This window comes from Papio anubis, chromosome 6, assembly GCF_008728515.1.
Source record: "Papio anubis isolate 15944 chromosome 6, Panubis1.0, whole genome shotgun sequence".
NCBI classification, from domain to species: Eukaryota; Metazoa; Chordata; class Mammalia; order Primates; family Cercopithecidae; genus Papio; species Papio anubis.
Genome location: NC_044981.1, coordinates 52,616,906 through 52,638,403, shown reverse-complemented (window position 1 = coordinate 52,638,403; position 21,498 = coordinate 52,616,906). Strand labels below are relative to the sequence as shown.

Sequence of the window (21,498 nt, the reverse complement as noted above, 5' to 3'; positions counted from 1 at the left end):
CTTATAAGGGTGCTGTATGACCTGATCTTTCATATCCCTAACCAGCCTCTCTTTTTCCAGTCTTATTTCCCAGTACTGTCCCTTCCACCTGATACTGCCTCTATGATACTGCCTATGATACTGCCTCCTCCAGGAGTTTGTATTTGCTCTTCCCTTGTCTGGAACTCCCCCGCATTCCTTCTTTTTCAGTTTAAAAATCACGTTATCAGACAGATCTTTTTAATGAGCCATATAAAATAGCAATCTCCACCTCTCTTACCTGCTTTATTTTCTCCACAGCAGTTATCACTACCTGACATCTGTTTGTGTTTATTGTTTTTCTTTCTCCACTAGAATGTAAGTTCCATGAAACCAGAGATCTTTGGTTTATTCACTCTTATATCTCCAACATCTAGAATGGTGCCTGTACCTGGTTGGTGCTCAATAAATACTTACAGAATGAATAAGTATTTGATAGGCAGAAGCTCAGTGTGTTCACTGTAGTTCAATATGGAGTCAGTAAGAGGTGCTGATTCAATAGCAAAGACGTGGAATCAACCCAAATGCCCATCAGCGATAGATCGAATGAAGAAAATGTGGTACATATACACCGTGGAATACTATGAAGCCATAAGAAGGAATGAGATCACGTAATTTGCAGGGACATGAATGGAGCTGGAAGCCATTATCTTCGTCCAACTAACACAGGAACAGAAAACCAAATACTGCATGTTCTCACTATAAGTGGGAGCCGAACAAAGAGAACACATGAACACATGCTAGGGAACAACACACAGGGGCCTGTTGTGGGCAGGGAGGGAAAGCATCATGAAAAAATGCTAATTCATGATGGGCTTGATACATAAGTGATGGTTTGACAGGTGCAGCAAATCATCATGGCACGTTTTTACTTATGTAACAAACCTGCACATCATGCACATGTACCCTGGAACTTAAAATAAATTTTTTTAAAATGGTGCTGACTGACTCCTTATTTTTCCTGAATTGGCTAACTTTTTGATCACAATATAATTCACAAAGAGGGAACTTTGAGGGATAGAAGAGCCATATGGCATTTTTCCAATAGAGGAGGAGAAGAAGGAAAGTGGGTTGGTGAGTTCCGCCCTCAGGAGAAAGAGTAGAAAGCTAAAGTTATCAACTACAGAAAGTCAAGGAAAGAGGCCACTTTAGGGACTTTACAAGCTTTTAATCTTCTTCATTTAAAAGAAATTGTTGTTTTTCTCCCTCTATTCATGGTGATATGCAATAAAACTCTTAATACCAAAAGACAACGATGTCATCTTTTTTAGAGAATTCAAGAGTGAAGAGTGGGGAGGAGAAGAGGATATTATATCTGATGCTAACATTAGTCTTGAGGACAGAAAAAATTCAAGGGAGTATGTGGGTTCCCCGAAGCCCAGTGGCAGGTTTTAATGGGCTGTAAGACACTCGTCTAAGCCTGCTATTGATTTGTGTTTATAATCTATCAAGTATACACTCATACTTGAACACTGTCACTTGGGGCACTATATAAACAGATACTATTTCCATCCTTTGGAACTTATAATCAGAATTCTATGACAGCAAGTTGGTACAGCCTCTGGGCTAGATACCAAAGTTGAAGATTAACTACCAGCACTGACCTAGAGAATCAATAACCAATATTTTTAAATACCAATATTTTACAGCAAAATCTTTCTTTTTTGGACAGAGTCTTGCTCTGTCTCCCAGGTGATCTTGACTCACTGCAAGCTTCGCCTCCCGGCTTCACGCCATTCTCCTGCCTCAGCCTCCAGAGTAGCTGGGACTATAGGCGCCCGCCACCACACCCGGCTAATTTTTTGTATTTTTAGTGGAGACGGGGTTTCACCATGTTACCCAGGATGGTCTCAATCTCCTGACCTCGTGATCCACCCGTCTCGGCCTTCCAAAGTGCTGGGATTACAGGCATGAGCCACAGCGCCTGGCCAGCAAAATCTTTCTTAAATTAATAACTTCAACTAATACTAATGGACTGATGTTTTTTAATTGCCTTTGACTATAGAAATAAGCTCTAGGGTGGTGTGATAAAGAAAAAAAGAAATAAAGGATAGGGTGCTAGCTTTCAAGAGTTTACTTTGATCTTTCTGGAGAGATAAGATATGTAACAAAACTGCAAGAAAGTAACAAAACAACATACAGCAAATTCTGTGAGTCTGGCTGGAAATTTTACTAATTCGATGGACTCAAAGAGTTTGTGAAAGTGCCATGGTTGTTTTTGATCCATTTGCTGCAGTTTTGTCTTCATTCTCCAGTGCTTTTTTCTTTGCCTTTAGAATTTCCATGGCAAAAAACTTTGTGCAAACTCAATACATTCTACCAGGCGAAATTGTGGACAAAAGCAATATTCTCTAAATTATTTACCTGATTTACTTATTCAGATAATACATGTTTATAGACCCTAATTCTTGTTTTAAACAAACATTATTATATACTTGAAGCAAACACTTAAGCTATGTTTTCCCCTTAAACAAATATCCTAAATCTCAAAACCCTATGGCACAGGGTAAAGCTCCCAAGATTGGAAAAAGCAAAAGAGATTTTTATACCACTTATTACCAAGCAACTATTGACATGGCATTCTAGATATTTAAACTTCAGTTTTTTCATCGGAATAATGGAAATAATAATTCCTGTCATACTAACTCAAAGGTGATTATGAGAACCTAATGAGATAATATGCACAACAAAACTTGGTAAAGAAAAAACAGCATAAAATACATTTGAAAGGAAAAACAGAATATATACTTTGCACTTATAAATATGGCATGTTGATTCTAAATGATCTAGACTATTCACAAAAGTACCTACTTGATGTGTTCCTCCAAAAAATGTTTTATAATGATTACAATAGTTTTATAAAAATAAACATATGTAAGACCTCAATAATTATAGGCTGCATCTCATGGCTCAAGAAGCATTTCATGGAATATACACAATACAGATTGGCCAGATTGAAATATTTCAATGGTTAAATAAAAGATAATAGCATGACTCAAACCTGAGGGGGTGTACCTGATAAATGCTGTGGCACTTAAGTATGTTATGTCAAGGAAAAACTGGTCAAGGAGAAACTGTCTTTGAGCTTGAAGGAGACAACGGTTCTACATAAAAGCTTTCAGGGCCGCATTTTCTGAACAACAGAGGCCTTAAGGGCCCTCAGAAAGATGAGTCACGCATCACTAAAGCTGGACGCATCAGCTGGCATTCAGAACTAGGAACAAAGTATTTGCAAGTTTAAGCACTCTTCTTAATAGTGTTCCAGTAAATAGCATCTTGCTTTTACGTGTATATAGCCATGTGACTTATTTTTAAAATCTGTTGTTTTGTGCTCTCTAGATTAAGTATTCCATCCTGGACAACAGTGAACATTTTGTAACGGCATGAAATTTCAAAAGCAAAAGGCAAATATCATCTAAACCAGGCTCCCCTACTGCCAAAGAAGACCAGGGTTTACCTACCTTGGGGAGCCTAACTTGTGTGTTATCTTATGCAGGGAAAAAGACCCCACTGGCCTTTGTTAATATCTTTGTGGTGATTCAGCTCAACAGCCAGGAAAGCTTTGTGAAGGTTTAACCTAGATCCTAGATATTTCCTTTCCTTTTGCTCCTTTTAATATGCTACAGGAAGCACAATTCACAGCTGTGAAAACTTCAATACTCTAACTGACCCTACCCAGTCTCGTCTTCAGTAAGTACTCACATTTTCCAGGCAGTGCAAAAACACTAGGCAGAGTCAGACACAGGAGGTACCCAGTGAAAGTAATGCTTCCATAGAGGCCCTGTTTCCAAACTCCTTAATTCATCCTTTCTTATTTTCCTTGAATTATCTAAAATCAATAATAACGATTCCTTTTCCAAAGCTACACAAAGCAAGGATGAACACTGATGCTGGTGATCCTAGATAATCTATTTAACTCCGTAAGCCTCTGTTTCTTTTTCTGTAAAAATGGCTGCTCATATTATCTCTTCATCATTCACAGATTTTATGTGCAAAAATAACCTCTCCCTGTCTATAGGAGTATACTGACGACTCCACATTTTATGATATGTGAGCCTTACAATAATCCCTTCAGGTTGACAGAGTCGTTATTCCAATCGCCAGTGAATAGGTGGGAATTTCCGATATTTTCATCTCTAATTTCCTTTCCAGTTCTGATTGACTGCAGTGCAGTTTAATAGAAGAAGAGAAGCTAAGACTGGTGAACTAGCTTCAAATGGGCTTCCAAAACAGTCTCACAAGCCCAACTCTAAATCATTTGGCTTCCAGAGTAAACAACGGAAATATTTTAAGAGTAAGGGTCATGGTTCTATTTCTTCTTTCCCTTTGAATTCTGAATTGGCACACTTGCAATAAAAGCAAGCAAACAAATCAGCCAAGTTAAAAATTTGAAAGCATGAGAAAATGATATATCTTTAAAAAGTTAAATCTCAAAAGCAATTTGGGAATTGCATTAAGCTTGTGGTACCATAGCAATCTGTCATATATTTTCTCTTCAACACACTTACTACACTTACCTCCTAAAAGAGGAGTCAAATAATTTTAACTATTTACTGTTGGTTTTACACAAAACAAATATTTGTTTATGTAATTTAACTATAAAATATCATACATTTCCAATAACTTTGTTTTTATGTGTTATACATGCATACATATTTACTCATATAAACAAAGATGTGTATATATAAACAATCAGAATTACCTCATATGTCATCTATATGTGTGTGTATATTGTAAACACATACATATATAAAAATATAAATATATATATATCTCAAAGTTTTGTTTATCAAAGGCATTCTTATTTACTCATATTATTCAGAACTTAAAGAGTTCATGATGGCAAATATTGAAAATTCATTCATAAAAATGAAAAAATTGTAACTTTATAGTGTTAAGTGCAAAAATATTCTAAACTCTTAGTGAAGTACATGCCCTGTAATACGTCTTACATACAACCATTTTCCACTATTTATTCCATTCTCAGGTAGTATTAATATAAACACAGGGTTAATGTCATGAAATAGAAACCAAAGTTATTGAATTAAATAATTATATCAGTACAAGACATGTTCATTTTTTTAATATGATCTGCTTGCTTGATAATAATCCCTTCACAAACCTACCTATATCTCAAGGGCATTTTGAGATTAAAACTTAATTTAAAACTTGGTTAAGAAATGCCTTGAACTCCTTAGAGAAAAGGACTTAAGTAAATGAAAGGAAATTATTATAAAAGTCATTCAAAGTAATGCTTTGTAGTTTTGCCCCTAGAGAAAACAAGCAATAGGATTATTTTATTGGGCAAAAAGTAAGTGTGTTTTAATTACATTCACAATGAGTTGTTTTACTATATCTCATTTTATAAAATCATCATATATATACGTGTGTGTGTGTATATATATATATATATTTGCCACTTTGAAATCATTTCTTAAAGTATTAAACCAAGAACTTACATGTACGTAAAATACACACTTACACATGTATATATAGTCCACCAACATCTAAAATCTGTATTTTATATACTATACTGAGTGAAACTATATATGGCAATGTGTAAAACATTCTTTATTTCCATACTCTAAATAAACAAATATATCATTTTAAATATTAAAATAATTGTAGTAATATTTCCATATCTAAAGTGGGAAGTTATTCAGCCTCATTATGGTATTGCAGTGCTTGTTTCCATGGCAACTCCTTCAACTTCACTATGTTAGTAACCATCAATTCACAGCCCTGGAAGGGCTTGGAAAGTTCGCAATAGAATGCTCTCACTGTTCAATTAAGAAATTGAAAGCCAGACTCCCAGACTTTTGCTTACCCACTGTCAGCCAGCTAGTTAATGTCAGAGCAGGAAGTATAAGGTGGGTCTTCTGATACTCATCCCAGATTCTTTCAAGTATACTATATTGCCCCCCGCCCCCCAGTGTTCTAAACCAACTGAAACTAATGCACACACACATTCAAACACATGCTATATACACACTATATGTATAAACAGCAGTATACCCAATGGGATTGATTGAATCAAGCTATTTTAAAAGTCAAACAATGCTTTTTATGATTTCTCAGTATTACAAATAAATATATTGTAATTATTTCTATTGGGATAATAATGACAAGACAATTTGTCGGCTGTGGCTATAGGACACCAAAACAATTTCTTTAAAAGGGGAATATCAGTTAATGTTTCAAACTGTTTTACTAGAAATTTCCATTAATTTTAGTGAAGATATCTATTATTCAGGAATTTACAGTTTTAGACAATAAACATCCAAAGATATGAAGAAAATCTTTGACCAGTGATATATAGGAAACTTTTTTCATGACTTAAATTTGGTAACCACTGTAAGAATAAGAAATACAAAATGCTATAAGAGAAAATAATTCTCCCATTTAATCAAATTTTATCTTCAAATAACAGATTCTAGAGTCTGAATCTGTGCTACCCAATGTAGTCACTAGCCCCACTCTTGAGCTCTTGTAACTAGGCAGAATTGAGATTTACTGCAAATGTAAAATACGCAATAATTCAAAGACTCTTCCCCAAAACAGTAATGTAAAAAAAATCTCGATTTTTATACTGCTTATCCATTGAAATGATATTTATATAACATTAAGTAAAATATTTTATGAAAATTAACATTACCCGTTCCATTTTACTTTTTTAATATGGCTACTAGAAGTTTTAAAATTACATATGTGGCTTACATTTGTCATTCATGTTGTATTTTTATTGCTCAGCACTGATCTAGACCATTTGCATGCTAATTCTCCTGTGTGAAATATCTATTTCTTAAATCCAAAAACAATCCTACTCAATCATGACCTTCTCCTTAAACTCTTTTTGGATCTTTTCCTTTAAAGAATGAGCTCTCTTCTTTAAATTCTAGTGACATCTTTCACCTGACCTCACAATCTCTTCTAATGCCTCTACTTGGATGTAAGTTACTAGCAAGTAAAGTATATGTGTAGTTTTATGTATGTTTGTCACCTGCAAAACAACCACCATGGAGCTTTTGGAAAGTATCAGCAAAATTTTATTAGACAAGAAAGTGAATAAAAATATATGTAGTAAATGTATTCTTTTTTTCACTTTTACTCAGGTAAAGCTCTCTTGAGAGATCAGAATTTGCAGAAGTAGATCTGTGACTTAGAAGATACGTACCAGCTGACTCTCAGATACTGTAGAAGATGGTGAGGAGAGATTTGCCTGCAAAACATAAACATGGTGTGTGTTTAGTGAAACTCATAACTTATTAAAATATTTATGTGTTTAAGTATTTTGAAGTTTGTTTAGTATTAAAGAATTATATGTCCATGATAGGATTTTGAAAAGTATAAAGGAAAAGGAAAAATATCATTATGTCACCAAAGAAATGATTTTTAATATTTTTGATATATTGCCATAAATATTTTTCCTATGTATTTTTATTCAGCCCACATAATAGTGAATATGATGTTTATATGCTGCTTTTCCTTCTCATTTTCTTAACATAAGCATTATAACATGACATCAAAAATTCTTCAAGGTTACATAACATTTCATTCTTTGTATACTTCACATTTTAATCAAACATACCAGTATCATTGCTATTTCTATTTATTTAAAGCAAATTGAAACAAATAACATATATTTCTTTAAAGTATTGTTATATAAAAAGTAAAGCATAATAAAGTTTTATGATTTGAGAATAAAAATGACTTGGTTTTTAGAAATGTTTAAAGAACAGATAAATATTGTTTCTTTGTCATTGGCTCCTGTATTTCAACCCTTTCATCTGGATTTAGTTTCTTTCATTTTTAAAAATGTTATCTCATTGTCATAAGAACATTTAACATGAAATCTGTAGTCTGAACACGTTTGTAAGTGCACAATACAGTATTGTTGACTATAGGTGCAATGTCGTATGGCAGATCTCTAGAACTTATTCATCTTATTTAGCTGACACTTCATGTTGATTAGTAACTTCCCATTTCCCCCTGCTCCCTAGTTTCCTTCTTACTAAAGTAAAGGTTTTGGTGGTTTTTTCAGATCTTACTGTCTTGGATGTTGTCTGAAAATGTTTTTTATCATGTTCTCATTCTCAAGTGAGAGTCCAACTGGACACACAATTCCAGGGTAATAGCATTTCTGTCTTTTGCAGGTGCTGTGCCACAGACTCTGGCTTTTGTTGTTGTTGGCCTAAATGTTATAACTTGGAGGATCAACTGTCTTCAAATTTGGTTAACATTTAAAGTTTATCTCCGTGACATTCTGTAATTTCACTTTGATGTGCCTTGGTATAGATTTCTTTTTATGGTTTTTTGGGGGTCTTGTTATGTTCCTTTATTCTCAGCATGCATATCTTCTGAAAAATCCTACATGACTATCTCTTCAAATGCTGCCATTCTCCCATTTTATCTAATCTCTTGTTATTGAGCTTCTATTAAATATATAATAATGTGCCACACAATGATGTTTCAGTTGATGATGGACCTCATATATGACAGGGTTCCCATAAGATTATAATGGAGCTAAAACTATTCCTGTCACCTAGTAACGTCTTAAGGATCTTGACTCTGTGTAGGCCTAAGCTAATGTGTATGTTTGTGTCTTAGGGTTTAACAAAAAAAGCTTAAAGAGTATAATAAATAAAAAATAAAAATTTGAAATAGAAAAAATTTATAGAATAAGGGTGTAAAAAATATTTTTGTACAGCTGTATAATGCATTTGTGTTTCAAGCCACGTGTTGCTACAAAAGAATAAAAACGTTTTAAAAATTAAGAAGCGTATAAAATAAAAAATCTACAGTAAGCTATGAAGAAAGAAAAAACATAAAGTTAATGTAGTGGTGTTGTCTACAGTAGTGTACAGTAATAACCTTAGTTCTTCACATTCAGTCACCACGAACTCATTGATTCACCCAGAGAAACCTCCAGTCCTGCAGACTCCATTCATGGCAAGTGCACTATACAGATACACAACTTTTTATCTTTTACGCTGTATTTTTACCATGCCTTTTCTTTGTTTAGATATATAAATACCATTGTGTTACAATTGCCCACAGTATTCAATACAGTAACATGCTGCATAGGTTTGTAGCCTAGCAGCAATATGCTAAACCATATAGCCTAGGTGTGTAGTGGGCTATACCATTTAGGTTCACGTATATACATTTTTTTAAAAAATTTGAGACGGAGTCTCTCTCTGTCACCAGGCTGGAGTGCAGCGGCACAATCGGCTCACTGCGACCTACACCTCTCGGTTTCAAGTGATTCCCCTGCCTCAGCCTCCGGAATAGCTGGGACTACAGGTGTGTGCCACCACACCTGGCTAATTTTCTGTATTTTTTTTAGTAGAGACAGGGTTTCACCATGTTGGCCAAGATGGTCTCAGTATATACACTTTGATGCTCACGTAATGATGAAATCACCTAGTGATGTGTTTTTCAGACCGTCTCTCCACAGTTAAGTGAAACATGACTGTATTTTGGGCCTTCTGAAATCCTCTCCCATTTATCTCAAACTCATTTTTATATTTTTGTCTCTTTATACTGTATTCTGGATGGTTTTTGCATATAAGCCTGACAGTTAACTTATTTTTCTTTAACTGCATATTAGTATGTTTAACATGACAATTGAAATTAATGTCTTAATAATTGACTTTTCACTTCTAGAAGTTCTACCTGGGTCTTCTTCAAATCTTGTCTTATAATATCTATAACTCATTGTAATGTTTAACGTTTTAAATATATTTATATGACAGTTTTCCAGATTTGTTATAGTCCCCCCTCGTTAAATACCATGTTGCTTATATTTGCTGATTCTCCCTCATGCCTCTCCCTCATGATGTTCTTCAGTTATTTTGTGTGCTTTTTAATTTTCTATTTTGAGTAATTTTGGTAATTTGGATTTCTTTAGATATCCAAGAAGCCCTGGTTGGGAAACCATCCCTGCAGTACCTTTGCCCTCATTGGGACCATAGGAGTTACACAGGTTCTGGACCAGTTACCATTTTATTGCCTCATCCTGATTTTCCTATATCTCAAGGTGGCAGATCCCCCACATTATCACATAATCCCCACATTATCATAGGTTTGGAGTCCCATTTTCTCATGGGTGACTTTTTCTTATCACCCAAGAATGTAGAGTAGGGGTTATTTTTTAAATTATCTTTTTTCTCTTTCATGCTTCATAGTCAATACGGCCTTGTAGGTTATAGAATTATGCAATAGATTCCCACATGTGTCTTAAACTTGTTACACAGTGAAAGTTATAACCTAAGCTCCTGGGTCCTGGCACCTAGCATCTGATGTACACATGTTCTATGAGAACTTTAGGTTCTTTTTAGTATTCTAACCTTGAAATGGTCAGGCTCTGTGTCCCCACCCAAATCTTATCTTGAATTAAAACCTGCATAATCCCCACATGTTGAGGGCAGGAACTGGTGGGAGGTGATTGGATCATGGGGGCAGTTCCCCCATGCTAATCTCATGATGGAGAGTGAGTTCTCGCAAAAGCTGATGGTTTTATAAGGGGTTCTTTGCCCTTTGCCTACATTTCTCTCTCCTGCCACCATGTGAAGAAAGTCCTTGCTTCTCCTTCGCTTTCTCCCATGATTGTAAGTTTCCTGAGGTTTCCCCAGCCATGCAGAACTGTGAGTCAAGTAAACCTCTTTTCTTTATAAATTACCCAGTCTCAGGTAGTTCTTTATAGCAGTATGAAAATGGACTAATGCAAACTTGGAAGTCCCACTTCATTTATGGCATCCAGCGATTAGTTATGTTTTATCAAGCATTTCTGCATTTACATGGGAGGCTAAACTTTCATAGCAGCCTAACCTTCCGTTTCAACAGGAACCGGTCAGCATACAGATGAATAATTATAAATATGCTTGGTTAAAGTACAATAAGTTATGTTCCTAAAATATTTCTATTTTTGAAATCGCAAATATTTCAGAGCTTATTTTGATGTATCATTGCATTGTTTTAATCTCTGAGAGATCAACAATAACTGAAAACTGAAAGCCTCATGGTTCCATGTTATCAACAAGTATGAATCATCAAACAATGATAAGGCACATGAAGTCCTTTGTACACAGCGTCTAACATTGTTTGTTTTCTGTGTTTTGACTCATGCCATTCTTACAGGTGCCACTGCTTGCTGCCATTCCTGGCTGCTTGATGGCAGTAGGGTATCTTGGCTAAGTGTTCCGCTTATCTAATTGCTGTGGGCCGGGCTAGTGTGCACTGAGGTTTAGGAAAATTGCCCTTCAGAATATCCATCATGGTGTTTTTGTCAGTTCACCTAAGGTTTCATTAAACCTCATAATCGAATACAGGTAATAATAATGATTTCTTCTAAAATATTAGGTTTTTTACTATTTAACAATTTTTTCTTATTGCACTAATGAAGGCATTCTCTATTGATCCCTTAAGTTAAATGAATAGCTTCTGTGAAATATGCTGAATTAAATGCATCATAACTGAAAAAATATTTTTACCTCAATCATTACAGGTAAGAAGTTACATATTAATAATAAAGTATTCAAACAATTTGTATTACTAATATTTTTCAGTATATTGTACTAAATAATACCAAATTATTATCATAGAGAAAAGGGAGAAAAGGCTCAAACATATTAATTAAATTAGGAAAATATCTAAATATCTTTTTATGGAGTCTCTGTAAGTCCCCCAAATTCCCTCACTGGGAATCATGACATAATAATAAGATGCTTTAGACACCCCTAGACATTTTTATTTCATCCAGTATTATGAACTCTGTATCACTGCTATCAGAAACTTCCCAGAGAAAGTGCAAAATTAAATGCAAACCACGAAGTGGAGTGGATATGCATAATACTAATACAGATTTGTCCTTAGCAAAGAGGAAGAATAGTGACTTATATGTTTTATCACTAAAGTAACCAAGTTTTTTCAATGAAGCCAATTACGTCCAATCTTTTGAGAAGCCACCCTCTGCATGTCTAATGCAGGTTAATGCTGTTTATTGGCAGTTATAGCTATAATTATGTCATTAATATTGTAGCAATTATTTTCCAAAATGTGAGGAGAGATTGTGTGGTGAACTAAGCAGGTGATGGGAAAAGATTACTACATTTGAAAACCTGCATCACCTGAATAAAGGCGGAGAAGAAACTTGAAATACCTAAAAATAAATTTGAAATTGGATTTGAACAACATTAAAATTTTGGTCATTCATATCTCTCCAGGTTAACACTAACTGGGAAGAGTAACATTTGAGGTAAGTATAAGAATGGCTCTTGTGTGAAATAAAAATTTATAATCTATATTCTACAGCCTTTGACATTGTTTTAATCATAGAAGAAAAAATAATGAGAGAAAGAGAGAGATGGGCTTTAGCCATTACTGTATCCTTTAAAAAAAAAAAAAAAAAAAAAAAAAACACTTACAAAACTAACAGAACAGTCAAAAAAATAATGAAGGTAAAAAAATTTTATTTCAAAAAAATCAATTTAAGAATTAAGTTATATGGAAACTAAAAGAATTAGAGACTAAGTAAAGGTAAGGATTTGAAATCCATTGAAAGATAAATTCCTACACAAGGCACCACTTGTCCCAAGCCTGCTTTGGAGAAACCTTTTCATCTCCCAAAGACTTGACGCCAAAGGCACACAAAGAACAGCCACGCTCCTTATTCATCATCTAGATTTCCCATTCCTTGCAATCTGCACCATTTCACATTCATGACAAGTGTCTTTTGGTCGGCATCACTCTAACAGACACCATCTTGGGGGCCTAGGGGAAAAGTCAAGCTGGATTCAATAAAAAGTGTCAAACAGTTGCCTTTTCTTTCTGTACTCTGGTACTCTACTTTTAGCATGCTATTTTCCCTTTCAGTAGTCATGTCCCTTCCACCTGAATATAATGTCAGGTTTGATACCATTAAGACGCTTCTTTTCCCTTTTTCTCTGTTGACTCTAACTGTCCTGAATCTTCCTTTCTCAAAGCTCAGAGAGCTCTAATCAGTGATAACATGCTAATTGAATTACGTTATTTCTCCCGGTCAAGACTGATGTACGGTTAAGCAGAAAGACAACACTCAAAATATGAATTGGGCAGTTAGTTATTACTGAGTGCTAAGCTTAGCATTGAGGACATATAAAATTACAAAATGATAAAGACACTGTCTTACTCTTAACCTGGAGAGTGTTCCTATTATTTGTACATAAGGCACTACTCAAAAAAAATGAATCCATGTTGAAAATGTTAGATGCCAAGGTCATTTGATATATTATGACACATCATGTCTTCCTTACTTTGAACTGCTTATTCTTACTATCTATAGAACTTACCCTGTCTAAGAGTTGGAGGTTGCAGTGAGTCAAGATGGCGCCACTGCACTCCAGCCTGGCAACAGAGAGAGACTCCATCTCAAAAAAAAAAAAAGACCTTACCCTGTCTAAACATCTCACTAAAGACCATTTTCTAAGTTAGTAATATATCCTCCATAATATCTAATATAAAGAGTAGATATAGAAATTTTTTAAAGTTTGATTCTTTAAGATAGGGAATGATGATTCTAACTTGTCATGAACATAGTTGGTAGACAGAACAAGTGGGCATAGGTGACCAGTGAAAGTCATAGTTTATATGTGCAAATAGGGAAATAAAAGATCAGATCAAGGGGAAGTTTGTCTGAAATAAGGCACCTTCCCATTTGATGAAATCTAAAATGTCAAAGAAAAGGATACAAGGCAGAAGGTTGTCTCATTCACTCTTCTCTGCCTCCTCATCTAGCAGAATGCAGAAGACTATCTTCCATTTCCTCCTTAACCCTATCATACATACATATACTGCAGAAATATTTCTGAATAATTAGAAAAGGAAATAAGTAATGATCAGTCAAGTGGAATTTCTTGCTTAAATTGTTCCCAATTCTTCCTATAACTCATCAAATCTCTGGCCTCATCCTGCAGCGAAGCAGATCTGGACCTGATTTGGATTAATTCACCCCTCGTCCTAAGATCTATGACTGCATTATTGCACATCACCTCTGAAACACTCCAGCATAGCAACGCTTCCAAGCATAGCAACGAGAAGAGTGTGTGAGCTGGTGAAAGTGGAGATGACCTTTATTTGAATATCTGTATATATAGTGGAAAATATTATTAATAAAGTTTGACACATTTTTCAATATATTCTGATATTTTGGAAGGAATGTACTTCCATTGTAATGATATTTTTCTGTCTCTCAAGCTCATTAAAATGACATCTTACCTGTATGCTATCTAATATTTAATAACTCCATCTCAGATATTTCCTCTGCACTTAAAAGTAATTTATAAAATGGAGAGGATTTATAAAATAAGTTGTTATCAGTAGAATGTGATTCCAACTAAGAGTTTTTGATGCATTAGTAATAGGACCAAATACTACCCTATTTTCAGAGGTTGTTCTTTATTAAGAAAGCATACTATGGTTTTGAATTATATAAATGTGACAAATTTATACTGGTAGTTAATAAAACATAATAAACATTTAGAAGGTCACATATAATGCAAAGACAAAAAATTCCCTCTACAAAGTTCATAGAATGAAAATAGAATGAAATTGAATTTTAATAGATAATTCATCCCTCAGGGCTGGAGCAAGATGGTAGAATAGAAACTTACAGTGTTCATACCTCCCACAGGAATACCACATTTTAGCAGCTATCTGCACAGAGAAAATGACCCCCTCAAGAACCAAATCTAGTGAGCAATCATAGTACCTAGTTTTAACTTCATATTGCTGAAAGAGGCATTGAAGGGGGTTGGAGAGACAGTCCTGAATTGTTGATGCCACCCTTCCCCCCAACTCCCCAGTAGTGGCCATGCAGCATAGAGAGTCTGTGCATTTGGGAAAGGGAGAGCACAGCAACTGGGGGACATTACATTGAACTCAGTGCTGCCTTTTAACAGAAGAAAGCAAAACTATGCTGGGCTCAGCCAGTGCCCACAGATGGAGAGAGCATTTGGAGTAGGCCTACCCAGAGGGGAACTGCCCATCCTAGCAGTTAGAAGTTGACTTTCTTGGCAAGGCTCACCACCATGGGCAAAAGTGCTCTGGGATTCTAGGCAAACTTGAAAGTCTAGGAAATAAGGACTGTAATTCCTAGGCAACTCCTAGTACTGCACTGAGTTCAGAGCCAGTAGACTAGGGTGGCACATAACCTAGGGAGATACCAACTGGCATGGCCAAGAGAGTACATGTGCTATTTCCTCCCCAACTCCACACAGTGCTGCTCACAGCAACAAAAGTGACTCCTTGCTTCTGCTTAAGGAGAGGAGAATGAAGAGTAAAGAGGACTTTGTCTTACATCTTGGAGATCATCTCATCCACAGATGGACTGAGTACCAAGTAGAGCTATGATGCCCCCATTACATGCTCTAGCTCATGATGCTTCTAGGTATATCCTGGGCAAAAAGAGAACCCACTGCCTTGAAGGGAAAGACTAGTCTTGGCAGGACTCATCACTTGCTGACTAAAGAGCTGTTGGGTACTGAATAACCAGCAGTGATACTCAGGTAGTATACCATGGGCCTTGGGCTCTGAGATGGGCTGACTGCAGGTGTGACCCATCACATTCTCAGTTGTTGTGGCTACAGTGACAGACTCCTTCTGTCTGAGAAAAGCATAGGGAAAAGTAAAGGGAACTTTGTCATGCACCTTAGGTACCAGGTTGACCACAGGGAGGTAGAACAATAAACAGGCTCTTGGGGTCCCTGAATCCAGGCATAGGCTCTTACACATCATTTCTGGACCAGCCCTGGGCCAGAAGGGAGCCCATTGCCCTGAAGAGTGAGTCCCCAGCCTGGAAGCATTTCCCACAAGCTGACTAAAGAGCCCTTGGGCGGCCGGGCGCGGTGGCTCAAGCCTGTAATCCCAGCACTTTGGGAGGCCGAGACGGGCGGATCACGAGGTCAGGAGTTCGAGACCATCCTGGCTAACACGGTGAAACCCCGTCTCTACTAAAAAATACGAAAACCTAGCCGGGCAAGGTGGCAGGCGCCTGTAGTCCCGGCTACTCGGGAGGCTGAGGCAGGAGAATGGCGTAAAAACCCGGGAGGCGGAGCTTGCAGTGAGCTGAGATCCGGCCACTGCACTCCAGCCTGGGCGACACAGCGAGACTCCATCTCAAAAAAAAAAAAAAAAAAAAAAAGAGCCCTTGGGCTTTTAGTGAACATCAGTGGTGGCCTGATGTTCACTAAAAAAGACTGCCGCCCGGGCCCATGCGCTAGTGGTGCTGGTAGCCACAGGGAGAGGCTCTTCTGCCTGTGGAAAGGGGAGGGAAAAACAGAAAGAACTTTGTATCGTGACTTGAGTGCTAGCTTAGCTTCAGAGAAATAGTACTTCAGGTAAATTTCTAAGGTTTTTGACTCTAAACTCTGCCTCCCAGATAGCATCTGCGGAACTGCAGAGGGCCTGCGGGAACTTGCCACAGGGGTGCATGCATCTCACCCCCAGTTCCAGGCAGCTCAGTACAGAAAGAGAGACTTTATTTCTCTGGGGGAAAGTAAGGGAAAAACTAAAAGTCTCTGCCTGACAATTCAAAGACAGGCATAAGGAAGCCCAAACTGTCCAGACTACAAAAAATACCTAACTCTTCAACGTCGAGACACTGACAAACATCCACGAGCATCAAGATCATCCAGAAAAACATAACCTCATAAAACAAACTAAATAAGGCACCAGAAACCAATCATGGAAGAACAAGGATATGTGACCTTTCAGACAGAGAATTCAAAATAGCTGTGTTGAGAAAACTCAAAGAAATTCAAGATAACACAGAGAAGGAATTTAGAACTCCATTAGATAAATTTAACAAAGAGATTGAAATAATTAAAACAAAATCAAGCAGAAATACTGGAGTTGCAAAATGCAATTGACATATTGCAGAATGCATCAGAGTCCTTTAATAGCAGGACTGACCAAGAAGAAGAAAGAATTAATGAGCTTGAAGGCAGGTAATTTGAAAATGTGCACAGTCAGAGGAGACAAAAAAGAATAAAAAACAGTGAAGCACACTTTCAGTATTTAGAAAATAGCTTCAAAAGGGCAAGTCTAAGAGTTATTGGCCTTGAAGATGAGGTAGAGAAAGAAACAAGGGTAGGAGATAGGAGTAGAAAGTTTATTCAAAGGTACAATAACAGAGAACTTTCCAAACATAGAGAAAGATATCAAGTACAGGAAGGTTATAGAACACCAAGCAGATTTAACCCAAGGAAGACGACCTCAAGGCATTTAATAATCAAGTTCCCAAAAATAAAGGATAAAGAAAGGATCCTAAAAGCAGAAAGAGAAAAGAAACAATGCACAATGGAGCTCCAATATGTCCGGCAGCAGACTTTTCAGTGGAAACATTACAGGCCAGGAGATAGTCACATGACATATTTAAAGTGTTGAAGAAAAACAAACAAAAAAAAATCTTTTACCAAAGAATTGTATATCTGGTGAAAATATCCTCCAAGCATGAAAGAGAAATAAAGACCTTCCCAGAAAACAAAAGCTGAGGGATTTCATTAACACCAGACCTGTCTACAAGAAATGCTAGAGTGGGCTCTTCAATTTGAAAGAAAAGAACATTAATGAGCAAGAAGAAATCATCAGAAGATACAAAAACTCACTGGTAATAGTAGGCATACAGAAAAACACAGAATATTATAACACTGTAATTGTGGTATGTAAACTACTTTTAAGTAAAAAGACTCAATGATGAACCAGTCAAAAATAATAACAACAACTTCTTAAGACATAGTATAATAAGACGTTTAAAAAAGTTAAAAAGCAGGGACATGAAGTTAAAGTGTAGGGTTTTTATTAGTTTTCTTTTTGTATGTTTGTTTGTTTATGCAATTAGTGTCAAGTATTGTCATCAGTTTAAAATAATGAATAGTATAGTATTTACAAGCCTCATGGTAACCTCAAATTTAAAAACATACAACAGATACACAAAATATAAAAAAGTAAGAAATTAAAGCATACCACCAGAGAAAATCACATTCATGAAAAGAAAGGAAAAAGGGAAAGAAAAAAGAGAATACCACAAAACAACCAGAAAACTAATAACAAAAGGGCAGGGGTAAGTCCCTACTTATCAATAATATCATTCAATGTGTGAGAACTAAACTGTCCAATCAAAAGTCATAGAGTGGCTGAATGGATGAAAAACAACCCAATCACCTGTTGCCTACAGGAAACACACTTAGCCTATAAACATACTCACAGAGTGAAAATAAAGGGATGGAAAAAAGATATATTCCATGCCAATGAAAACCAAAATAGAGCACAAGTAGCTATACTTATATCAGACAAAATAGATACCAACACAAAAACTGAAGAAGAGACAAAGAACGTCATTATATAATGATAAAAGGGTCAGTTCAGCAAAAGGCTATAATGGTTGCAAACTTGTATGCAACCAACACTGGAGCACCCAGATATATAAAGCAAATACTATTAGAGCTAAAGAGAGACATAGACCTCAATACAATAATAACTGGAGACTTCAACACCCCAATTTTAGCATTGGACAGATCTCCCAGACAGAAAATCAACAGAGAAACATCAGACTTAATCTATACTATAGACCAAATGGACCTAATAGATATTTACAGAATGTTTTATCCAACAGCTATACATGCCTCAACACATGCTTCTCCTTAGCACATAGATCATTCTCAAGGATAGACCATATGTTAGGTCACAAAACAAGTCTTAAAACATTCAAAAAATTAAAACAATATCAAGCATCTTCTCTGACCACCAGGAGATTAAGCTAGAAATCAATAGCAACAGGAAATTTGGAAACTATACAAACACATGGAAATTAAACAATGTGCTCCTGAATGACCAGTGGGTCAATGAAGAAATTAAGAAAGAAATTGAAAGATTTCTTTAAACAAGTGATAATGGAAATGCAAAATACCAAAACCTACAGGATATAGCAAAGCAGTGCTAACAGGGAAATGTATAGCTGTAAGTGCCTACATAAAAACAAACTTTGAATAACCTAATAAAACACCTTAAACAACTAGAAAGGCAAGAGCAAACCGAACCCAAAATTAGTAGAAGAAAAATAATAAATATCAGAACAGAAATAAATAAATTTGAAACAAAGAAAGCAATTCAAAAGATCAATGAAACAAAAAGGTGATTTTTGAAAAGATAAAGAAAATTGACAAATCTTTAGGCAGACAAATAAAGACAAAAAAGGGAAGAAACACAAATAAAATCAGCAATAAAAATGAAAACATTACAACGGAAACTACAGAATTTTTTTTCCTCATGAACTTTTTTTATTATTTTATTTTACTTTATTTTATGTTAAGTTTCAAGATACATGCGCAAGACATGCAGATTAGTTTCCCATCTAAACGTGTGCTGTGGCGGTTTCTACACCTATCAACCCATGACTTAGGCATTAAGCCCCACATGCATTAGCTATTTATCCTGATGCTCTCCCTCTCCCTACCCTCCCGAGAGGCCCCAGTGTGTGTTGTTCCCCCGCCACCCTGCCCGTGTCTATGTGTTCTTATTGTTCAGTTCCCACTTATAAGTGAGAATATGTGGTGTTTGGTTTTCTGTTCCTGTATTAGTTTGTTGAGGCTAAAGGCTTCCAGCTCCATCCATGCTTCTGCAAAAGACATGATCTTTTTCCTTTCTATGGCTGCACAGTATTCCATGGTGTATATGTACCACATTTTCTTCATCCTGTCTCTCATTGATGGGCATTTGGATTGATTCCATCTTTTTGCTATTGTGAATAGTGCTGCAATGAACATACACTTGCATATGTCTTTATAACAGAATGACTTATATTATTCCTTTGCATATGTACTCAGTAATGGGACTGCTGGGTGAAATGGTATTTCTGGTTCTAGGACTTTGAGGAATCACCACACTGTCTTCCACAATGGTTGAAATAATTTACATTCCCACCAACAGTGTAAAAGCATTTCTGTTTCTCCACAGCCTCACCAGCATCTGTTGTTTCTTGACTTTTTTAATAATTGCCATTCTGACTGGTGTGAGATGGTATCTCATTGTGGTTTTGATTTGTGTTTCTCTACTGATCAGCGATGTTGAGCTATTTTCATGTTTGTTGGCTGCATAAATGTCTTCTTTTGACAATTGTCTGTTCACATCCTTTGCCCACCTTTTAGTGGGCTTGTTTGGTTTTCTCTTTTAAATTTGTTTAAGTTCCTTGTAGATTCTGGATATTAGACCTTTGTCAGATGGATAGATAGTAAAAATTTCTCCCATTCTCTAGGTTGTCTGTTCACTCTGATGATAATTTCTTTTGCTGTGCAAAAGCTCTTTAATTAGATCCCATTTGTCAATTTTTGCTTTTGATGAAATTACTTTTGAAGTTTTCATCATGAAATCTTTGCTGGTGCCAGTCCTGAATGGTATTGCCTAGATTTTCTTCTAGGGTTTTTATAGTTTGAGGCTTTACATTTAAATCTTTAATTCATCTTGAGTTAATTTTTGTATAAGGTGTAAGGAAGGGGTCCAGTTTCAATTTTCTGCATATGGCTAGCCAGTTTTCCCAGAACCATTTATTAAATAGGGAATATTTTCCCCATTGCTTGTTTTTGTCAGGTTTGTTGAAGAGCAGATAATTGTAGATGTGCAGTCTTATTCCTGAGATCTCTGTTCTGTTCCATTGGTCTACGTGTCTGTTTTTGTACAAGTACCATGCTGTTTTGGTTACTGTAGCCTTGTAGTATAGTTTGAAGTAGGGTAGCATGATGCCTCCAGCTTTGTTCTTTTTGCTTAGGATTGTCTTGGCTATACAGCCTCTTTTTTGGTTTCATATGAATTTTTAAGTTTTTTTTTCCTAATTCTGTGAAGAATGTCAATGGTAGTTTAATGGGAATAGCATTGAATCTAGAAATTACTTTGGGTTGTATGGCCATTTTCACAATATTGATTCTTTCTATCCAGGAGCATGGAATGAAACCACAGAAATTTAAAGGATTATTAGTAGCTACTATGAGCAACTATATGCCAATGTGTTGGAAACTCTAGAGAAAATTGATAAATTCCTAGATACATACAACCTATCAAGACTGAACCATGAAGAAATCCAGTGCCTGAACAGATCAATAACAACTAATGAAATCAAAGCTGTAATAAAAAGTCTCCCAGTAAAGCAAAGCCCGGGACCCAGTGGCTTCACTGCTGAATTCTATGAAACATTTAAAGAACTAATACGTATTTGACTTAAACTATTCGGAAAAAAAAATCTCATTCTGTAATGAGACCAGTATTACTCTGATACCAAAGCCAGAAAGATACATCAAACAAAGAATATTGCAGGCCAATGTCTCTGATGAATATTGATGCAAAAATCCTCAATAAAATGCTAGTAAAACAAATTCAACAATGCCTTAAAAAGATTATTCATCATGATCAAGTAGGATTTATCACAGGGATGCAAAGATGGTTTAACATATGCAA

General features: G+C 35.9%; 1 protein-coding gene across 12 annotated transcripts in view; it reads right to left on the bottom strand.

Moving 5' to 3' along the window:
• Positions 1-21,498, bottom strand: part of MLIP (muscular LMNA interacting protein) — a 256,877-nt gene that overhangs the window by 71,467 nt on the left and 163,912 nt on the right. For all 12 annotated transcript variants that reach the window (XM_021937387.2, XM_021937382.2, XM_021937392.2 and 9 more), the window contains one exon: positions 7,193-7,237. In XM_021937387.2, the coding sequence (XP_021793079.1) occupies positions 7,193-7,237 (45 nt within the window). The remainder of the gene's footprint in view (positions 1-7,192; positions 7,238-21,498) is intronic.